The sequence below is a fragment of the Hipposideros armiger genome, unplaced genomic scaffold, assembly GCF_001890085.2.
Source record: "Hipposideros armiger isolate ML-2016 unplaced genomic scaffold, ASM189008v1 scaffold_168, whole genome shotgun sequence".
Classification (NCBI taxonomy): domain Eukaryota; kingdom Metazoa; phylum Chordata; class Mammalia; order Chiroptera; family Hipposideridae; genus Hipposideros; species Hipposideros armiger.
The window spans coordinates 2,657,047-2,677,805 of record NW_017731518.1 but is presented as its reverse complement, the minus strand read 5'-3'; the positions used below and the strand labels follow the sequence as shown (position 1 = coordinate 2,677,805).

General features: G+C 41.6%; 1 protein-coding gene across 1 annotated transcript in view; it reads left to right on the top strand.

The window, feature by feature from the left end:
• Window positions 1–6,053: 6,053 nt before the first annotated feature.
• Window positions 6,054–20,759, top strand: part of CHPT1 (choline phosphotransferase 1) — a gene marked incomplete at its 5' end in the record, with an annotated part of 27,131 nt that continues 12,425 nt past the window's right edge. The window contains 3 exons of the mRNA XM_019651863.1: window positions 6,054–6,515; window positions 18,807–18,954; window positions 19,231–19,372. Coding sequence (XP_019507408.1) covers window positions 6,054–6,515; window positions 18,807–18,954; window positions 19,231–19,372 — 752 coding nt within the window. The remainder of the gene's footprint in view (window positions 6,516–18,806; window positions 18,955–19,230; window positions 19,373–20,759) is intronic.

Genomic DNA, 20,759 nt, shown 5'->3' with positions numbered 1-20,759 from the left:
AAAAAAAAAAAAAAGAAAAGTCCCCATAACTTCTGCCTGTGAAAACCAGCACAGATTGTGACTGAGGGCAGCTGCACTCCCAGGTGCTCCTCTTAAAGGGACTGCACATGGACTTACCCACCAACAGAATCACTCGCTCTGAGCTCCAGTGCTGGGGCAGCAGCTGGAGAGGAGGCAGGGACACGTGGTAGGGAACTGAGTTGTCCGGCTTGGGATGGGGGCTGGAGAGACAGCTTTCTCCTGGACGGGGGAGCTGGCGGAGGGAATTGTTTCTTTGTTGAGCCCTCCCCCTTCCCGGCATGTGAACACAGATGACTGCCATATCTGAGTCTCTGCTGTTTGTTTGCCACGTCCTGGTGATTTGAGATCTGGCCCTGCCCAACTTTTGGGCACACCCAGGCTGCTTTCAGTGGCTTTTTTTGTGCAGACCGCTTGCCTTGGCTCAAGCTACATTTTCCTAGGGTCTCTTAAAGGTTCGCAGAACCCAGACAAGCAGCATCTGGCTTGAATGTGTTCTGTACCTCTGGCTGAGCAGCCATAAGCCGGCACTAGTGGCAGCCGACCTTGGTTCGTGGCTTGGCCTTTCAAGGCACTTCCAAGCACAGAACGGGCAGCAGCCATCTGTGGATCTCTTTCTGGCTCCTGCAGGGTGGTCCCTGGTGGGGCACAGGCTGTGGCTGAATTGACCTACAGTGGATCCCCTCCAAGGTGGTCCTGGGGCAGGCGCCCCCAGTGGCCAGCTTCAAAATGAGCTGGAGCATCACCCAGCTGCCTCCAAGTAGGACACACCCAAGGGGCGGATTGGGCAGCTTCAGAGTCCTGCCGAGGCAGATCCTGCTCCAAGGATCAGCCCCTGCACAACAGCTCTTCCAGTGTCGTCAAGGCCAGTCCTCACAACCAGTGAGCCCAAGGGTCAGTCCCTCCCATTGATGTGCAATCAGCAACCAAGATTCAACTACAAGAGTAGGGCACATACAACCCACACAAGGGACACACCTGGAGCTCATGGCTCAGTTGACCAGAAAGACTGCGCCACTGAACCCCACAGCACACCTAAGGTCACTCTACTAAGACCAGAAGACATAGCAGCCCTACCTAATAGATAAAAACAAACACAGGGAGGCAGCCAAAATGGGGGGACACAGAAACATGTCCCAAATAAAAGAACAGAACAAAGCTCCAGAAAAAGAACTAAGCGAAATGGAGAGAAGCAATCTGTCAGATGCAGAATTCCTAACACTGGTTATAAGGATGCCCAATGATCTCAGGGAGAACTTCAACAGAGATAGGAAGCATACAAATGGAGATGGAAACCATGAAAAAGAACCAGTCCTAAATAAAAAATACAATAATGGAAACAAAGAATATATTATATTACAGGGAATCAATAGTAGATTAGATAAAGCAGAGGATCCAACCAGCGATGTAGAAGATAAGGTAGCAGAAAACACCCAGCTAGAACAGCAAAAAGAAAAAAGAATATAAAAATTTGAGGAGAGCTTAAGGGGCCTCTGGGACAATATCAAGTAGACCAACATTCACATTATAGGGGTACCAGGAGGAGAAGAAAGAGAGCAAGGAATTGAAAACCTATTTGAAGAAATAATGACAGAAAGCTTCCCTCCTGGTGAAGGAAATGGACATACAAGCCCAAGAAGCACAGAGAATCCCAAACAAGATAAACCCAAGGAGGCCAACACCAAGACACATCACAATTAAAATGGCAAAAGTTAATAGAAAGAGAATCAATAAAAAGCAGCAAGAGAAAAACAGTTAGTTACCTACAAGGGAGTTCCCATAAGACTGTCAGCTGATTTCTCAACAGAAACTTTGCAGGCAAGAAGGGATTGCCAGGAAATATTCCAAGTGATGAAAAGCAAGGACATACAACCAAGATTGCTCTACCCAGCAAAGCTGTCATTTAGAATTAAAGGACAGATACAGAGCTTCCCAGACAAACCAGTATTACAAAGAATCTTAGAGGGACTTCTTTAAGCTGGGAGGGGAAATAAGGATGGGTGAAAGGGAAAGGGATTAAGAAGTACAAATTGTTGATACCCGGCCTGAGCTGAGCTGCCAACAGGTGGCAGGATGGCTCAGCTAAAAAATAAAAAACAAAAAAAAATTTTTTAAATGAAGTACAAATTGGTTGTTATACAATAGTAGTGAGGATGTAGAGTATAGCATAAGGAATATAGTCAATAATATTGTAATAGCTATTAGATCTGTCAAGGTGATAGATGGGAACACGGTTGGGAGTAGGGTGATAAAGGTGAAGGCATTAAGAAGTACAAATTGATAGTTAAACTACAGTATAGGGAATATAATCAACAATGTTGTAAATATCATGTAAGGTGCCAGATAGGCACTGGACTTATCAGGGGGATCGCGTCATAGACTGTGTAGATGCCTGACCAATGCGCTATACACCTGAATAGCTGAACTAGAATAATATTGACTGTCAACTATAACTAAATATATAGGTATATATAGTTATGAGATGCAGAGTACAATGTAAGGAAGATAGTCAAGGGTATTGTAACAGCTACGTAAGATGTCAGAGGGGTAGTAGCTTGGGGGGTGGGTTATCACTTTATGAGAGTTTTAAATGTCTAACTATTACGTTGCTTTGTACACCTGAAACTAATAAAAATAAAATACATTTTTAAGAAAGAACCAACAAGTAGATCACCATTCCACAGGATTTGTATTATGTGAGAAATTACAATCTACACATTTAAGGGCCAGCTGAGTGGCTCAGTTGGTTAAGAGCTCACTCAAGAGTGTGAGCTCTGAGCAACAGCGGTTCGAGTCCCGACCCGAGCTGAGCAGCCGCTGAGCTGCCAACAGGTGGCAGGATGGCTCAGCTAAAAAAAAAACCAAACAAACAAAAAACAAAACAAAAAAACAATCTACACATTTAAAAAATATGTATAAAGTATAAAATCAAAAATATAAAATAATATAGAAAATCTTAAACATCTATTTATCTATCTGTTCTTCTTTGCCCAGGAAAGAACCGCCTTAAGCAAAACTGAGTCAAGCTGATCTTTCTCATCCCTTGATTGCCCTGAGTCCTTTCTTCTTGTTGCCTCATCCCCTTCCACCTGGAGCTCAAGGGGCTTGTTGAAAGTGGTACCTCCACCTAAGCCTTCCGAGACTCTATGCTTCAGTTCCCTGTTACTCAAAGTGTGGTCCTATGACCAGCAGCGCCACCTGGGAGCTTGTTAGGAATGAAAACTCTCAGCTCTACCCAACCTCACTCTCCAGATCTAATAACTCAGAGCCTGCATTATAGTATAACAGGACCTCCAGGTGGTTCATGGGCTCGTTCAGGTTGGAGAGGTGCAGCTCTAGCCCTCTTTCTCTCTAGTTTCTTCTATGGATATTTATTTGGGGCCATCCTCTTTCAGATGTCCCAAAAGAAAGACATTCTGATAAAAGTATCCCTCCTACAGCCTCGCCAACACTTGTTACTTCTTGTCTTTTTGATGATAGCCATTCACTCTAACAGGTGTGGGGTGGTATTTCATTGTGGTCTCTTAATTTTTTTAGATTACTTCTCTTTTTCTTTGCAGTTACAGTTGACATTCAGTATTATTTTATATTAGTTTCAGGAGTACGCATAGTGGTTAGATAGTTAAATAATTTGTGATCTCCCTGATTTAGTATCCACCTGACACCATACATAGTTATTACAGTATTATTAACTCTGTTCCCTATACTGTACTTTACATACCCGTGACTATTTTGTAACTACTACTGTGTACTTCTTACATTCTTCATGTTTTTCACTCAGCTACCCAAGCCCCCTCCCCTCTGGCAACCATCAGTTTGTTCTCTGTATCTATTTGTCTGTTTCTGTTTTGTTTGTTTACTTTGTTCTTTAAGTAGTTTGGGTTTGTAGTTCCCTAATAATTAGTGATATTGAACATCTTTTCATGTGATTGTTGGTCATGTGTATGTCTTGCTTTAAAAAATGTCTATTCAGTTTCTCTGCCAATTTTTTAATTGGGTTGCTTGGTTTTTTTGTTGTTGAGTTGTGCGGGTTATTTATATATTTTGGTATTAACCCCTTATCGTATATATCACTTGCAAATATCTTCTCTCATTCAGTTGGTTACCTTTTTGTTTTGTTGATAGTTTTCTTTTCTGTGCAGAGCTTTTCAGTTTGATTTTGGAGAGGATGTAAAGAAAAGCGAACTCTTGTACAGTATTTGTGAGATTATAAATTGGTGCAGCCACTATGGAAAACAGTGTAGAGGATCCTTGAAAAATTAAGAATAGAATTACCATATGATCCAGCAATTCCTTCTATGGGTATTTATCAAAAGAATATGAAAACACTAATTCAAAAAGATATCTGCATCCTTGTGTTCATTGCAGCATTATACACAGTAGCCAAAATATGGGAAGACCCTAAGGGTCCATCAACAGATGAATGGATAAAGAAGATGTAGTGTATATATGTATAACGAGATACTACTCAGCCATAAAAAATATGAAATATTGCTATTTGTGACAACATGGATGGACCTTGAACATATTATGCTAAGTGAAATAAGTCCAACAAAAGGACAAAAACCATATGATTTCACCCACAGATAGAATATAAAACAAAAAAGAAACAAACAAAAACTATAACAGTTAAATTTATTAGCCTGGAAAAAGATTTTTCCTTGGATTATTCATGGCACTGATAAATTAAAAAGCAGATGTCTCCAAGTTTACTGTCCATAAAATCAGCATAGCTAAAAGTGAATCTGTCCTGTCTCCTTTCCTGCATTTGTCAGCATCATTTTTCACTTTAAAGATTAGGAGAGGTACATTCAACAAATAGTTTGGCCAGTAGACACCCTCATAGGGTTCTGAGGCAGAATTGCCAAACTTTCTTCTGTAAAGGGCCAGACAGTAAATATTTTAGGTTTTGTAGGCCGTACGGTCCTGTCACAACCACTGAATTTGTTTGCTCTTTGAACACAAAAGCGGTCAGAAACAATATGTAAGACATAAACATGGCTTTACTCATGGACTGAAATATGAATTTCATGTCACAAAAAAATCTTCTTTTGATTTTTTTTCAATCCTTTAAAAATGTAGAAACCAGACTTAGCTCAGGGGCTGTATAAAAACAGGTGGCACGCTAAGTAGTAGTTTGTTGACCCATCTCTGAGGTGTTACGATGAATCCCGTGGGACAAACTGCATCTGCTGATAGATGTTGCCCAACACAACTATTTTTAGCACAATTTCTGAGCTTGTTCTGTGCCTTAGAAAAGTGCATGCAGATCAGAACCATGAAGCGAAAAACAAGGCAAGTTGCAGGCTTATCTCAATATAACATGTTTATGACAGGACATCCCCTTTCTAACTGGGTGCATTGTGAGGTAAGGGCTGGTGAACTACCAGATGTGTGGCGTGATGTTCCCGGCGTGATGTTCCCTGCGTGCTGTGGGAGGACACTGCCCAGATCCCCATGCTCTATTCCCACGGAAGGGTGTGTGTAGAATTATCCATTGTTACTGTTATCAGATGCTCTGAAAATTTGGGCTTTTGGGTTTCAACCTTGTTAGATACTGTTTCCAAGTCCTGATTTTTAGTTCTTCACCTTAGTCTCTGAACCTTGAACCCGCAGTAACGGTTTTTCAGAACGAATACATGGCAGGGCCCTGGGAGAATTGTGCTTGTGTGTTTACCAAGCGGGATCTGTCTTCCGGCAGACAGATGGGGCCACCGTGCGGGCAAATGCCGTTCTCACCCCGTCCGCCCCCACCCCCAGGCCCTGCAGGCCGTGTCCTGCAGTGTGGATGGCCAAAGGCCGGAGCAGACGCGCATGGGAGAACGGAGTAGTGCACGGATCACGAGAGAGAGGAACCGGCTTCCTAACTGTCCAGCAAGCGAGACTTCTCTCAGGGGAGCGCGACCAGAGGGCCCGGAAGAAAATCTGGACCTTAGAGACAGGTGCATCGAGCCCTTGGGGAAGTCAGGACCCTCTGCGCGCCAATGATAAAGTTACCAGCAGAAGCGCCCTACTGGTGACCTGGTGGCCGGTGAGAGCCGGTCCAGCCCTCCCTGACACCTCGCGGGCTCTCCCCCGAGCTGCCCTGGGGGCGGAGGCCCAGCGACCCGGGGAGGCCCCGCCTGCCTTCGACCTCCGCCCTGCGGGCCGAACCCTCTAGTCGCCCCCGGCCGGCGCAGGCTCAGGCCCGCGCGCCCCGCCCTCCCTCTCTCCCCGCCCTGGCGGCGGGCGCGGGCTGCGCTCGCTCGCGGGGACCGGGCCCGCAGGCGGCCATGGGGGAGCCGCTGAGCGCCGCGCAGCTGCGGCGGCTGGAGGAGCACCGCTACAGCGCCGCGGGCGTCTCGCTGTTCGAGCCGCCGCTGCAGCTCTACTGGACCTGGTTGCTCCAGTGGGTCCCGCTGTGGCTCGCCCCCAACTCCATCACCCTCCTGGGCCTCGCCGTCAACCTGCTCACCACGCTCGTGCTCATCGCCTACTGCCCCACGATCACGGAGGAGGTAGGGCCCGCCCCCCGCCCGCTCCTCGGCCGCGGCGTAAGGACCCCCAACTGCTGTCCCGAGGAGCCCCGCGTCCCCCGCCGCTGGAGGCGCCCAGAGAGAGGGGAGACCCCCGCGCGGCTGAGCCTCCTGGGGCCGCGGAGGGGCGGACACGACCGCTGCCCCCGCGCCGCGTCCGCCGGGAGACTCCCCGGGGCCGCCTAGAGGCTGTCACGCCGCTCCCCCCAATCCCGTGTCCACCCTGAGCCTCCCCCAGATGGTGGAGGGGCTGTCAAGGTCACTGCGAGCCGGGTACCTGCCTGCCCGGCCGCCACCCTATTCGGGATGGACAAGCAGCCCCATAACGGGGACTGAACACCCACATCCCTGTCCTGCCTGACAGCAGGGCTTGTGGTCAAGTGGGCCAAGCCCGAGGTGCCCTTTGGACACTTACAGTCTTAGGTTTCTCAAGGGTGTGCTAGTGATCCAGAAATTACTGGTAGCCCTGATCAAAGATAAGTTACTTTTAAGAGGTAACTTCCTCTGCTTTCTTGACTTCTTCATGGAAAACAAACTAAGGTATTAGCGAGGTGATAATACTTATCACCAGGGATTATAAAAGCCAACAGATTTTATTAGCAATGAGTATTTGACCTGTGTACCAAGTAAGAAGAGTAAATAATGGGCTTTGGACAACTGTTAATCAGAAGCACCCCTTGGGCTGAGTGTGGAGGGCTTAGGAAACAGAGGGGGTCCATTCATCTATAACTTTTTAGAGTACACGGATCAAAGTTACACTGCACATTCTGTGACATTGCTTTCTTGTCTTTGCCCTCTAAATAGTGAAATCCCTTTATAATCATATTTGAGTATATATAGGGCCTGTGGAGAACTAATGTGAGGTTGGATAGCAGGAATACAGTGGAAATATCCCAGGCCCTCCCTATATACATCCATTTTTAAAAAATAATTAACACAGCCCACATTTCCAACAGATCTTGCTGACTGATGGTTATGTTTATTATATTGATATATGATTTCTTGGCAGACATTCCCATTGTTATGTCCATATTGTTTGAAAAAAATAAGTTGCTTTACTTTTAGGCTAGATTAGAATGAAAGGAGTGCTGGGTTACAAATGGAAGACTTGGGTTCTAATGTGGCTGTGCCACACCTTGGAGAGAACTGCTGATCTGTTTCCCTGTGTGTAAAACAAAATAATAGCTGCCAAACCAATTTCACAAGGATGCAGTGAGGGCCAAATGATATACAAATGATATATTACATGCAGATAAACATAGAAAATTATAATTTGCTCAACAAATTAAAAATATTACTGTTATCAAAAACGTCCTGAAAATATATAATAAAATTGAGTGTTTCTTGGGCCTAGATTTGGCTAACAGTATTTAGATGTTTCTGATATTTGTCAATTAAATTATGAGCTTTTCATTATTGTTATGAATTTAAGAACCACTTGTTGAACATTTACAAAGAGCAGGGCATACAGTCAAGTCCAAGAGATTCTGTTTAGGGCTCTTAAGGAGGGCCCAACAGAAGAGGTAAAATTATGATTAAATAATTTTTAGGCACAGCCTCATTTCAAAAACGGGGCCACTTTTCAAAAAAAAAAAAAAAGTAAAAAAATCAGAATGATCCAAAAAGGGGGAGTAAGAGTGCAAACAGTAGGATGAAACTGAGAAGAGTTTCTAAACTGTATGTCATTGGATCCTGCACGTGGTTCTAAGTGGCTGAAGCAGTGAAGAGAAACACCATTACAAGATTCACACTGCCTGTTTGGTAATTCTAGCAACATCATGAAAGAAGTATAGGGGTTCAGGCCATTATGCCTTCAGGTCACAGAGCTAGTAAATGAGAGGACCAGGCAAGATTCAGATCCTAGTCGGTCTGAAACCGAAGCTTATTTTTTACATATACCACCACCACCACCTTGTCTGGAGTTCCAGCCTTTTTATATGTGGTATGTAGGAAAAATACCTTGTATCTTATGTAATATTTATCAGGTATGTAAAGTGCTTTCATATCCATTGTTGCATTTGTGTCTTAGATCAACCCCAGAAGGTTGGCAAATTTTTTTCCCCCCCTCCTAGAATGGCCTTTCCACCATTTTAGTAATTCTTCTATCCATTCAGTTGAGGCCCGGAGGATTAAATCACTTTAGCCTGGCTTGGGACTTGTTTCTGATTCTTAGACTTAGGAATTCTTAGTGCTTTTCAGATTTGACAGATTGCCTCCCCAAAGGGTCAGGAAAAATACGTAAGATTTTTTTAGATGCTTAGGCGTATCTACCCATTTAGGATGTAATGCTGACTACATAGCTATATTAATAATATTTGATCTATTTTTTAACTACTGTGTTAATTTCTAGGATATGACTGGGGATGAAGGGGAGTTAATAGAAAAAAGTTAGATGATTTAAGTTACGCTTCTACAACGGTGCTCTGAATTACATTTCATACCACCGTTTCTGTTAAGGAATTTTCCACTCCAGCCAAATTGAACTACATACTGTATAATAAGGATTTATCTTCTTTTTGTCTTTTTACTTTCTCCTTCTTCTTCCCTTCTGTCTCACTGCCATCGTTCAATGCCCAGTTCTAATACTACCTCCTTATGAAATATTTCTTCCTCTCTGCAGTCAATCAACCACTTAATCCTTTAAACTCCAATAATAACAATAATTAACATTCACCTGGTATTGACTATCTAGCTGGCATTATTTTAAACTGCTTTTGTCTATTTTCTCACTTAGTCCTCTACAATTTTGTGAAAAGGTATTATTATTATCCCCATTTTATAGATGAGGAAACTGAAGGGAAATTAACCTCTTCCAGGGTATATATAGCTTTACCGGAGACCAGGATTCCAAACAAGAAAGCTATACTTCCGCCACAGGACTTTGCAGCACTTCCCCATTTTGGTTATGTGTGTGTCCTTACTGAGCAGGACAACCTGCCAAATTTTAAATTCAGACAGCGACTGCCCACCTGTACATTCTTCATGCCTTACATAAAGCAAAGGCTTAGGAAATATTTGCTAAATTATTGACTGCATGAATGAAATAACAAAATGTAGTCTTGGGAGATCATGCTTCTCCACCCTTATCCAGTTTTAGCTGGTCTTGGATTAAATACTTACCAGTTGTTTGGGTGGGGTGATTTTAACAAGAGTAAGCAAGAGTTAGGATGAGCAGAGAAAACAAGAAGCCCATGGCCTCCTCCTTACCTTGATGAAGCAGCTCTATCTGAATGCGGTTCTGTCCTTGGCGGCCATTCCATGTCTGTCCAATCCTAAAATAGAACCACAGACTCCTACAGTTTGAAGGACCTTAGAGCTTCTATAATGCAATTCCTACGTTTGTTATATGAGAAAACTCAGTGATTCAAATCTAGTTCTTCAAGCTCCAGCCTAGTAGTATTTCTCTACCACACGCAACACTCAGACACTGCTTTTGGCCAGTATACACTGGCACTGTTCTCTTTTAAAGCTTATTTGAGTAGATGTTTTTGCTCTGCCCTCTTGGTCTGTGTATACAAATCCATGTCAGTGTCTCTGTTAAGAGTATGTTTATAGCAGACATGTGCTGAGCATAGAGCTAGGTCAAGGGCATGGGATAATTTCTTTTGTTTATGATAGAAAGTTGAACTAAAAAGCAAGTATATCTGAGGAAGTCAGAAAGACCTTAAGAAATGTTTTATTCCCTGTCTTAATTCAGATTATAGGTGCCGTTGCACTATAAAGAGTTATTTCTTGGGGGAATAAGAAAAGGCAATAATCTATAGATTCCTACTCAATTTTTTATAGGTTTGATTTCTTTGAAATCTAGTATACTTCCTTTTTGACCTCTTAGATCTTTTTTTTTCTTTTTTTCTTTTTTTTACTAGCTCAATAACTTATCAAGCATCATTTATTAAGGCAGGACTATTGTAAGGGATTGGCCTCTCTTTCTAAAACAAAGTACACAGGAGGTGAAAGTTCTAGAAGCAGGGCAGGTACTGGAATGAGGCAGGCAGGTACCCAGGCCTCAGAATTTAAGCAGCCAGGTGCACAGCCCTGGGATTAAATGTCCCTGTAAATTCTGCAGCCAGTGTGACTCACTTGCCTCACCCGAGTCCCATCTCTGTCTAGAAGGGGCTTCTGCAGGTAATGCAGAAGTAGCTTTACTTTGAGATTTGCCCCTTTGATTCCTGTGGCTTTCCTACACTTGATTCCCAAGGACTAAGGTGCTTCTCCTTTAAAATTCTGGTTCAATGTAGCTAAAACATGGCATTGTAATGTCTAGGAAGAGCTTTAAATTCCACTCCTGGTGTATTTGACCTGCGCATAGGGCTCCAACCACTTGGATTTTCTGAAGTTAAAAAACAAGACAGAAGTTAAAACACCCAGTACAACTGATGTTGATGATAGATCTGGCCTGGGGATTCTCTTCCTTCCTGCTCCCATTAGCACAGTGAGTCTGGTATTTTCAACAAGAACTCTAGTAAGTACTAAAGGAGGTTTAAAAAAAAAAAAAGACTATTCCACACGAAATATAAAAAGAAAAGAGGCTACCTTTCAGATTTCCAATGTCATGAGAAAGCCCCTTTTGGCCCTGAGGTGCTGGTTAAACAGCACTGGTGTGCTGCCTGATTTCCTCCCCCAGTTTATAACCTGCCTCATTTCCTGAAATCCTGTGCTCTTCTCACATGGTGGCCCCTAAACTCAGCTGAGGCCAAAGCCTCCTGTTGAAACTTCAATAAGCCCCCAGGGCACTTCCTGATTGGCTGAGAACAATTTTACCCCTCCTGACACCAAAGCCTTTGGAGCCTTCCAGGCCTCAGGTGGGAGCCTCCCTCTATAAACAAGGAAGTGACTCATCCACCACAGGTAAAGTCTTAACTATATCACAGGCAAATACTATCGATTAGAGCAGTGTCAGATTAGCAGTCTATTAGAAACTCCATGAATTTCCCTTTAAAAATCACTAGAACCACTCAACTGGCTATGAAGTCCACCTATTAACATTACATTTTTTCACGTGTGCGTGATCTGTCTTCCAATTTTCTTTCTTCCTACCTGTTATAAATGCACTTTCTATTTTTATGGAGAGAGAAGTCAGTTGATGTTTGGATCATTGAAATGTCCCTGCGACCAGCTGACCCAGTAGTTATTGGTTATGTAATATCTTTTGCATATGTGTCGTCAACTCATATCCAAGGTTATTTAAAGCAAAAACATACATTTTTTTAAAGTACAAAAATTCATATAAATAGGCAATGCATATAGTTCTAGTATTTTCTAAATTTTAATTTGGGAAGAGTTTTGCTTTTGTGTATTACTTATACTATTTTTTTTTAATTGGGGTATTGGGGGGAAGGGAACAGTGCTGGGGAATTGGGGGAAGGGCAACAGACAAGTTGCTGTCGTTTTGTTCTTCAATCTAGTTGTGGAGGACATTGCTTCACCGGCCCAAGTTGGCACCATCATTGTGCTCTTCCCAGCGAGGCAGATCAGTCGCCGGCTTCTGGACGGCCGCTCACTGCGGCTGCTGGCCGCTCACGCTGGCTGCCAGCTACACATGGTAGCTTATGGCAGCCCACTGCCACAGGGACTGCAGCCTACGCCGTCGCCGGCAACTCGCGGCAGCCCAGCTCCAGGTCGAGCTGTTGTTCAGCATGTTAGCTGTAGAGGGCAGTGTCACTGGCCCTCACACCTGGGATCCGAACCGGGGCCCTCTGGCGTCCCAAGCCAGCTCTTAACCATCGTGCCACTCGGCCGGCCCAATATACTATTTTTTATTTACTATTTTTCTTTAACCAACTTTAAACCCACTCTTTTTTAAAGATTTAGACTCATTCGAAACCTTAATATCTATAAAATCATAGGTTTGATAGGTTTGGTAGCTGTTTTTTAAAACTTAAATTAATGTATTTTTCAAAATACATTAAAATAAAGACATAAATGTTCAAATGAAAACTTTACCCATGAATCACCTAAAATTATCTTAAGTAGTAATCAGTAATAACAATTATAATAATTAAATTTTACTGTGCTCCTTCCATAAACCACTTTTTCCAAGCACTTTACATATAATAATTTATGTAATTCTCACAATGAGGCAGGAACAGTGATTATTTCCATTTTTCATAAAGGGAGATTGAGGCACTGAGAAGTTACATAACTCATCCAATTTACTCTGCTTATGATGGCAAAGCAACAATTTGGGTGCAGGGAAGTCCAGAATCCACATCCCTAACCACTCAGCCAGAAAAACCTGGGGTATGTATTCTTCCCTTTGGAAACCATTATACCTGATAGGTTACTAGGTAACCTGTTACCTAATAGAAAACATTTAGATCATCAGTTGGTTTTAATCATCTAGTTATTTAGCTCCTATGGTATGTACAGCAGATTTCAAAAACAAATAACATGCCTCATACCCTTTAGAGCAGCCGTTCTCAACCTGTGGGTCGCGACACCTTTGGGGGTCAAACGACCCTTTCACAGGGGTCGCCTAAGACCATCAGAAAACAAAAAGATATTTACATTATGATTCATAACAGTAGCAAAATTACAGTTATAGAGTAGCAACGAAAATAATTTTATGGTTGGGGGTCACCACAACATGAGGAACTGTATTAAGGGGTCGCAGCATTAGGAAGAACCGCTGCTTTAGAGGATTATATTCTAATATGAATAGGGGGCCTTGGACAGTAGTCTAGGAACACCTAATTCTGTGTTCCAGAAAATCCAGTATTTTAAGGTCTGAGCTGTAAGTGAAGTTTGTCCAGTGAGCAGGGATATGCTCATTGACGCTTTCTAAGTCTTTTCTTGATGCATGTGCTCATTCAAACACATGTAAAAAAAGAGGTATGATACCCAGGATTTATCCACATATGAGCGTTCCCTCTGATCCAGAGTTTTGTTTTAACAAGAACAATTGCCATATGGTCTGGTGCAGACCTCTGGTTTCTCTAATTCTATAATGAATAATACAATGCCATGATTCAAGTAACAAATACTTAATTTTATACAGCTCTTTTTCAGTGGTGTAACTGAAAAGTGATTTAAATTTATTAGTTTGTGTTTTTGTAATGACTAAGGGTAATGATTGATTGATCCTTATTAATTATCTTGATTTTTAGAATAAACTTATATAATAAATAATCTTACCTGAAGTCATATAAGATTCATCATTAGTTATGCAAATTGTGACATAGTTATGTAATTGAATACCATGCAGTCATTTAAAAGAATGATTGATGTGGATCTGTATGTTTGACCTGGAAATATTTCTATGATATTTTGTTAAATTCTGATCTTAAAGGATACAATAGATATTATGAAAATGATATACTTTAAAACTTTAAATGTTAGGAATCTAATATTACCTGACGAAGTTCTACTTCTTGGAATAGGTTCTTTAGTAGGAGTATTTTGATATTTCTCATGACTTTATAATTCCTAACCAAGACCGATTTGTCCATACTTCCATTTAAAATTTTTGAAAATAAGTTTACATGAAAGCTTGACTTGACTTAGGATGGCTCTGTCCATCCTGCCACCTCTGGGGAATCTCTTCTGGAATTACACCCTTTGGGGGAGACCCCTGGAAGGAAGTGTCCTGCTGTGCCTGGCCAAGTGGATCTCCAGGCTGAATGAGGCCTGTTGCATAGATAACAGGTTAGAAGAGAAGTTGAAATTTTGCCAAACTATTTCATAGCTTCCAGGTGGGAATGGAGGTGATACCAGCAGGGAAAACAGAAAATAGGTCAGGCTCCTGAGGCCTTGGGAAGACCAGAAAAGGAGTTAACTGGTTATTGGAGAATCAGTGTGCTTTTCTGGGTTTAAAAGGAAGGAAGCCTCAGGGGGCTTGCAGCCATTTCCTGTGGCTCAGTGCACTTGAAATTGTCCTGCGTGATAGTGGGGAAAGTGCTTCTCAGCAGGTTTGAAGGACTAGATAGCCTGTGAAGTAAGAATGGAGGTGAGCAAGTCCATCCAGGCCATGTGGCCTGCAGCACAATAGAGTTTACAGCTTAGGGGCAGGTTAGAAGACTTGGGTTTGAATCCTGGACCCAGTCTAGCTGCTTGTTTTGATGTGGCTTCATCACCACTCCCTAAAGTTTCACTTTCATCTTTCATAAAAACAACAGGATAATGACTGCTCTGTCACTGGATTGCCTGTGATATTTTGTATCAGATAAAATAATACATTTAAAAAAATGTCCTTTGTTGTACTGTTTAATAAATGTTATTGCCTTTCCAATCTTATCTCTTGTAATTAATTACCTATGGATCTTCTGTCTGAATAAACCTTTCACTTTCAGGCCTCTACCTTGGTTTTTGCCTAGATCGCTTCTCTCTTTTTCCCTATTTAAATTACCCCTGCCTCTCTTTACCTACTTAAACTCTAAATTTAACTCCTGTAGTATCCTAGTGAAGTAGTTTTAAACTAGTGAACCAGTCTTTGTTTCCTTTTTTCTAAAGGAGGAGCAGAGTTCTCCCCCCAGCCCTGGTGTCCAGGAGTAACCAAATTTATTTCAGGATGGATTTCCATGAACTCCTTGACCTTTAGACTGGCCCGCAGCCAGTCTCCCAGGACAGAGGTCAGAATTTAAGCTTTTAATGTGGGCCGTTGGGAATGCTTCTTGAGAAGCCCCAATTTTTCAATAAAATTTGTGCATGGAAAGGAGAAATGGAATATCTTTCAGGTAGATAATTTACTTACTAAAGTCTATCACTTAGGGGAGAAGTATTTGATGGAAAATAGATGATCAGAGGGAAAATTACTTACATCATCCCTAAAATTTTAATAACTTCAATTTCCAATTTATATATATTTGAAATATAACTCTGCTCTCCTTCTGCTATCAAAATTAAAACAATATAATTTTTCATAGTAGGAAAAATGGGTAAGAGCTGGCTGGTTGGAAAACAGTTAACAGGATTATTGGGATTCTTTCAGTAAAAGGCGAAAGATTTATGGGACCTGAAGAGAAACGAGTATATGGGGATTCTTTTGAAAGATTCTAGGGGTTTGTTTTGTGTTTTATTTTTGTGCTGTCATGATTTCTCAATTCCCTGTTTTTAGCCCTCTCTTAAATTGTTTCGTAGTTTCCATTAAGTCTTTTAAAAATATGCTTAACAAAACTGAATATGACATTTTAATATGTACATTCATAACTCAGGTTGCTTTTATTCTTAAATTATTTCTAATTTATGCTACTTTTCTTTTAAATAGAAGAGACTTAATAAGTCCTTTTAAGCAGTCAGTAGTGTAATCATTAGTGCTGGGCATCTAATATTAACAGATCATGAAATTTTTATAAAGTTAGTTCAAAATAAACTAATATTTACTTAGAAAGATTGAGGACTAGGGTAGGAGGTAGACTGGATATTTATAGTATTACCACATAAACCATACTTAAGTTGATAATTTAAAAATTATATTTCCCACTAAAAGTATGCAAAACAATTTAATGACAATAGCTAATCTTACTGAGCACTTACTATGTGCCAGGTTCCGTATAAAGAGCTATCTAAGAATTTTTTCATCAGATACAACTGTAAGTATTATTCACATCTTGCAAGATGAGGTAACCAAGTATTGAAAGAAAAGAATGATCATTTTTAAATCTTTTTTTCTCTTATGCAAATTGGATCATTTCTATTGATCTATATTCAAGTTTACTTACTTGTTCCTTTTTCATTATTATCTGTGGTTCTGTATGTAATGTCATTTTTCCTTTGGCTTCTTTTATGATTTTTCTATTCATGACTGATTTTCAGTAATTTGATTATGATGTTCCTTGGTGGGTTTTTTTCCCCCCCATGCGGGAATCGAACCAGCAACCTTGCTGTTAAGAGCACACACTCTATCCACTGAGCCATCCCGGAGGCAGCTCAGCTCAGGTGCCAAGTTCAGTCCCAGCCGTGGATAGGAGTAGTCCACCATCCAACAGGCAACCTTGTCATTAGGAGCATGTGCTCTCACCAGCTGAGCCGTCCTGCCACCTGTTGGCAGCTCGTCGTTGGCAGCTCAGCTCCAGTGTAGCTTAGACGAAGTTCACTGGCCCATGTGGGAAATGAACCAGCGACCCTGTTGCTCAGAGCTCGTGCTCTTAAGCAAACTCTTAACCAACTGAGCCACTCGGCCGGCCCTCTTTGTGGGTTTTTAAAAAATATTCTTGGGGTTTGTTGAGCTTCTTGAATTTGTGAGTTTATAGATTTCATCAAATATGGAAATTTATTTGCCATTATTCTTCTTATATTCTTCATGTCCAACCCTCTCTCTTCTCTCCTTCCAAGACTCCAATTACATATATATTAGACTGTCTGTTGTCCCACAGGTCACTAATGCCCAGTTCAATTATTCTTTTTTTTTTTTTTAAAGATTTTTATTAGGGAATTGGGGGATGGGAACAGTGCTGGGAATTGGGGGAGGGGGAACAGACAAGTTGCTGTCCTTTTGTTCTTCAGTCTAGTTGTGGAGGACGCTGCTTCACTGGCCCAAGTTGGCACCATCATTGCGCTCTTCCCGGGCGAGGCAGATCAGTCGCCTGCTTCTGGACGGCCGCTCACAGCGGCTGCTGGCTGCTCACGCTGGCTGCCGGCTGCACACGGTAGCCCATGGCAACCCACTGCAGCCTACGCCATCACCAGCGACTCATGGCAGCCCAGCTCCAGGTTGAGCTGTTGTTCAGCATCTTAGCTGTAGAGGGCAGCGTCACTGGCCCTCATGTGGGATCTGAACCAGGGCCCTCTGGCGTCCCAAGCCAGCTCCCAACCAACGTCCCACTCGGCTGGCCCCCAGTTCAATTATTCTTAGTCTTTTTTCTTTCTGTGCATCATTTTGGATAATTTCCATCAGTAGTCTACAAGTTCACTGATTTTTTTGCATCGTCTAATATGCTATTAATCTTATCTAGTATATTTTAAATTTCAAATATTGTATTTCTCATTTCTAGATGTTTCACTTGAGTCTTCATGCTTTCCTCTACCTTCTTGAGCATATGAAGTGTATTTATAATCACTTTTAATGTCCTCATCTGCTAATTCCACTCTCTATCATCCCTGGGTCTGATTGTATTGATTGATTTTACTCCTAGTGTAGATCATATTCTACTGCTTCTTTGAGTGACTAGTAATTTTTGATTGAATGCCAAACATTATGAGTTTTAATGTTTTAGGGTACTAGATTTTTAAATTATTATTATGATTCCTTGAAGGTGCAGTACTTTGTGATGGGTACACGTAAGTTGCCTGGCATCAGCTGGATCCTTTTGAGGCTGGATTTTAAGTCTGTTAGGGCTGTCCAGAGAAGCTTTTAGTCTATTGCTAATTTATCCCCACTGCTAAGACAATATATTTCTGAGAACCCTACCCAGTGCCCTAGGTGTTATGAGGTCTTTCTACTGTGCATAGCGAGAACGTGAATGATTCCTAGCTTTGTGAGGGCTTCAAGAATCGTGGGGCCTTGTGCTTTCCAGTGGTTCTTTCCTTGGCTTTAGTAGTTTTGTCTCATTCAGGCGCAGGTTAGTTCTCAGCCAAAGGTACCCGTCTGTAGATCACAACTTGTGCCCCTCTCTCTGAGCAGCTTCCTCTTCTCCCATGGTCGGCTCCACAAATTATAGCTGCTTTGACCTTCCTGAAACTCTACGTTTCTCCTCAACACAGCAAGATCGCTGGGCTCTGTTCAGGTTCCCCATTGCTATACTATGGCCTGGAAACTGCTTCTGGGCAGTAAGCTGGAGCAGTCATACGGCTCACCTCATTTGTTTTCCCTTCCATTAGGGATCACAGTCCTGCATTGCCTGCAATGTTTGAAAACTGTCATTTCATTTATTTTATTGCTTTTCTAGTTTTATAAGGTGGGAGAGTAAACCCAGCCTTCTTATACTCCATCATGAATGGAAGCAGAACGCTGTAATTTGCCTTTAAGATCTTTTTTCAAAGCAAAGATTTACTGAATAATTTCAAAGCTGGTGCCGTATATGAATAGTATTACATTAAAAGACCTGTGGACTAAAGACTCAAAATCAGCATCCTAATCTTTGCTCGGTCATTTAATTCGTGCTTCTCACAATGTGGACTTCTGTGATCCTCTACCCAGATGACTTAGAGCAATTCATTTGATTTCTCATTTTAATTTTCATCTTTAGATGGAAGGTTCTGAATCTTTTGTGTAACACACTGAGGTAATATAAAGTGTGAACACAAGCAAGTGTGTTAATTGGCTTAGATTGAGCTACTTTTAAACAGAAGTTAGTTTATTGTCACTTAACAGTCTTTATTATTTACATTTATTTTTAGGCACCATACTGGACATACTTTTTATGTGCACTCGGACTTTTTATCTACCAGTCACTGGATGCTATCGATGGGAAACAAGCCAGAAGAACAAATTCTTGTTCTCCTTTAGGAGAACTTTTTGACCATGGCTGTGACTCTCTTTCCACGGGTAAGTGAGCTATAGTTGTATTTGTTTTTTAAATAATGGCTTAAAAACTAAATGAACTGAGGTGTTTGAATGGTCAGTTTTTTTTTGAATAAGTGTAAATTTGGAGCAGTTTTTCACAGCGTATTTTAAAAGTATCTTCAATAATTTATTTTGTTCATTGTACCTTATTTTAATGCCAAGAGTATGTACCTTAAAACTCTGTTTTTGAAGGGTACAGGGCAGTTTTTTTCATTCTATTTCTAGTTCTTAATGGTTCTTAAACCTTGTTTCTTTCAGTGTTGATGGCAGTTGGAGCTTCAATTGCTGTTCGCTTAGGAACTCATCCCGACTGGTTGTTTTTCTGCTCTTTTATTGGGATGTTCATGTTTTATTGTGCTCATTGGCAGACTTATGTTTCAGGCGTGTTGAGGTTTGGAAAGTAAGTATGTATTTTAAGTTGTACATTTAAAAATGTAACTGAATTTATTTTCACAATCAATTATAGTTCATTTATCTATAATGGGACAAAGCTTCAATCAGAAATTTAAATTATCTTTTAATTTATTGGCGCATCTATAACTGTTATACCTTAATTTAAGTTAGGTATTCTGCATGTTATAGATAGTTATATATTTGATAAATAGTCACATATTTTTTCTCCCCTTCTCTAACTTGCTAGCCCAAACTTACACATTAGGCAGGAGAAAGAGAAAAGTAAGGGACCTGAATAATATAGAAAAACAGCACTTAAGTAAATAGCATTTGACTTATATAATAAAATAATGAATGGAATCTAAAGGTCCTTTTAGTCAAATCTTCATGTGCCCAAAAAGGGGGACTTGTCTTCAACAGTCACCAACAAAGGTAATTTTGAGACTCTCGGCTGTGATATACAATTGGTGAGACACTGTAAAAGCATCTTCCATATGTTATTAGGTCTATTTCTCAAAATCTGTGGTAAAGGACCAGTTTCTCCCCTCTTTCCATCCATCCTGGAGTAATAACATGCAATTAAAAAATAAAATAAAGGGCCGGCCGAGTGGCGCGTTGGTTAAGAAGTGGCTTGGGACGCCAGAGGACCCCGGTTCGGATCCCACATATGAGAGCCAGTGACACTGCCCTCCACAGCTAAGATGCTGAACAACAGCTCAACCTGGAGCTGGGCTGCCATGAGTCGCCGGCGACGGCGTAGGCTGCAGCCCCTGCGGCAGTGGGTTGCCATGGGCTACTGTGTGTAGCCAGCAGCCAGCGCGAGCGCCCAGCAGCTGCAGTGAGCGGCCGTCCAGAAGCCAGCGACTGATCTGCCTCGCCCGGGAAGAGCGCAATGATGGTGCCAACTTGGGCCAGTGAAGCAACGTCCTCCACAACTAGACTGAAGAACAAAAGGACAGCAACTTGTCTGTTCCCCTCCCCCAATTCCCCAGCGCTGTTCCCATCCCCCAATTCCCCAATTAAAAAAAAATCCTTAAAAGAAAAAAATAAGAAAACACACTTACAAAATACAGTCCCCAATATTTCATTTGATTCTACAGATACAAAATTACTCTGTCAAATTACCATAATAGTTTCCAAATGCTTACTCTCAATTTCTATACTTATCTCTTTGCGTGCTGGTTACAAACCCTGGACCACACTTGGAATAGCACTATTGTAGATTGTCTCCTCCATGATAATAGTTTGGGAGTTAAGGATATACCTGCGCCATATCCCCAATATCTATCTTTTTTAGATCCAATTTTTAAAAACTTGGACCCATTAATGTCTTCTCCAAGTTTGTAAATTGTTATGCAGAATATTCTTTGTCTAATATACCTTTGAAGCGTCAA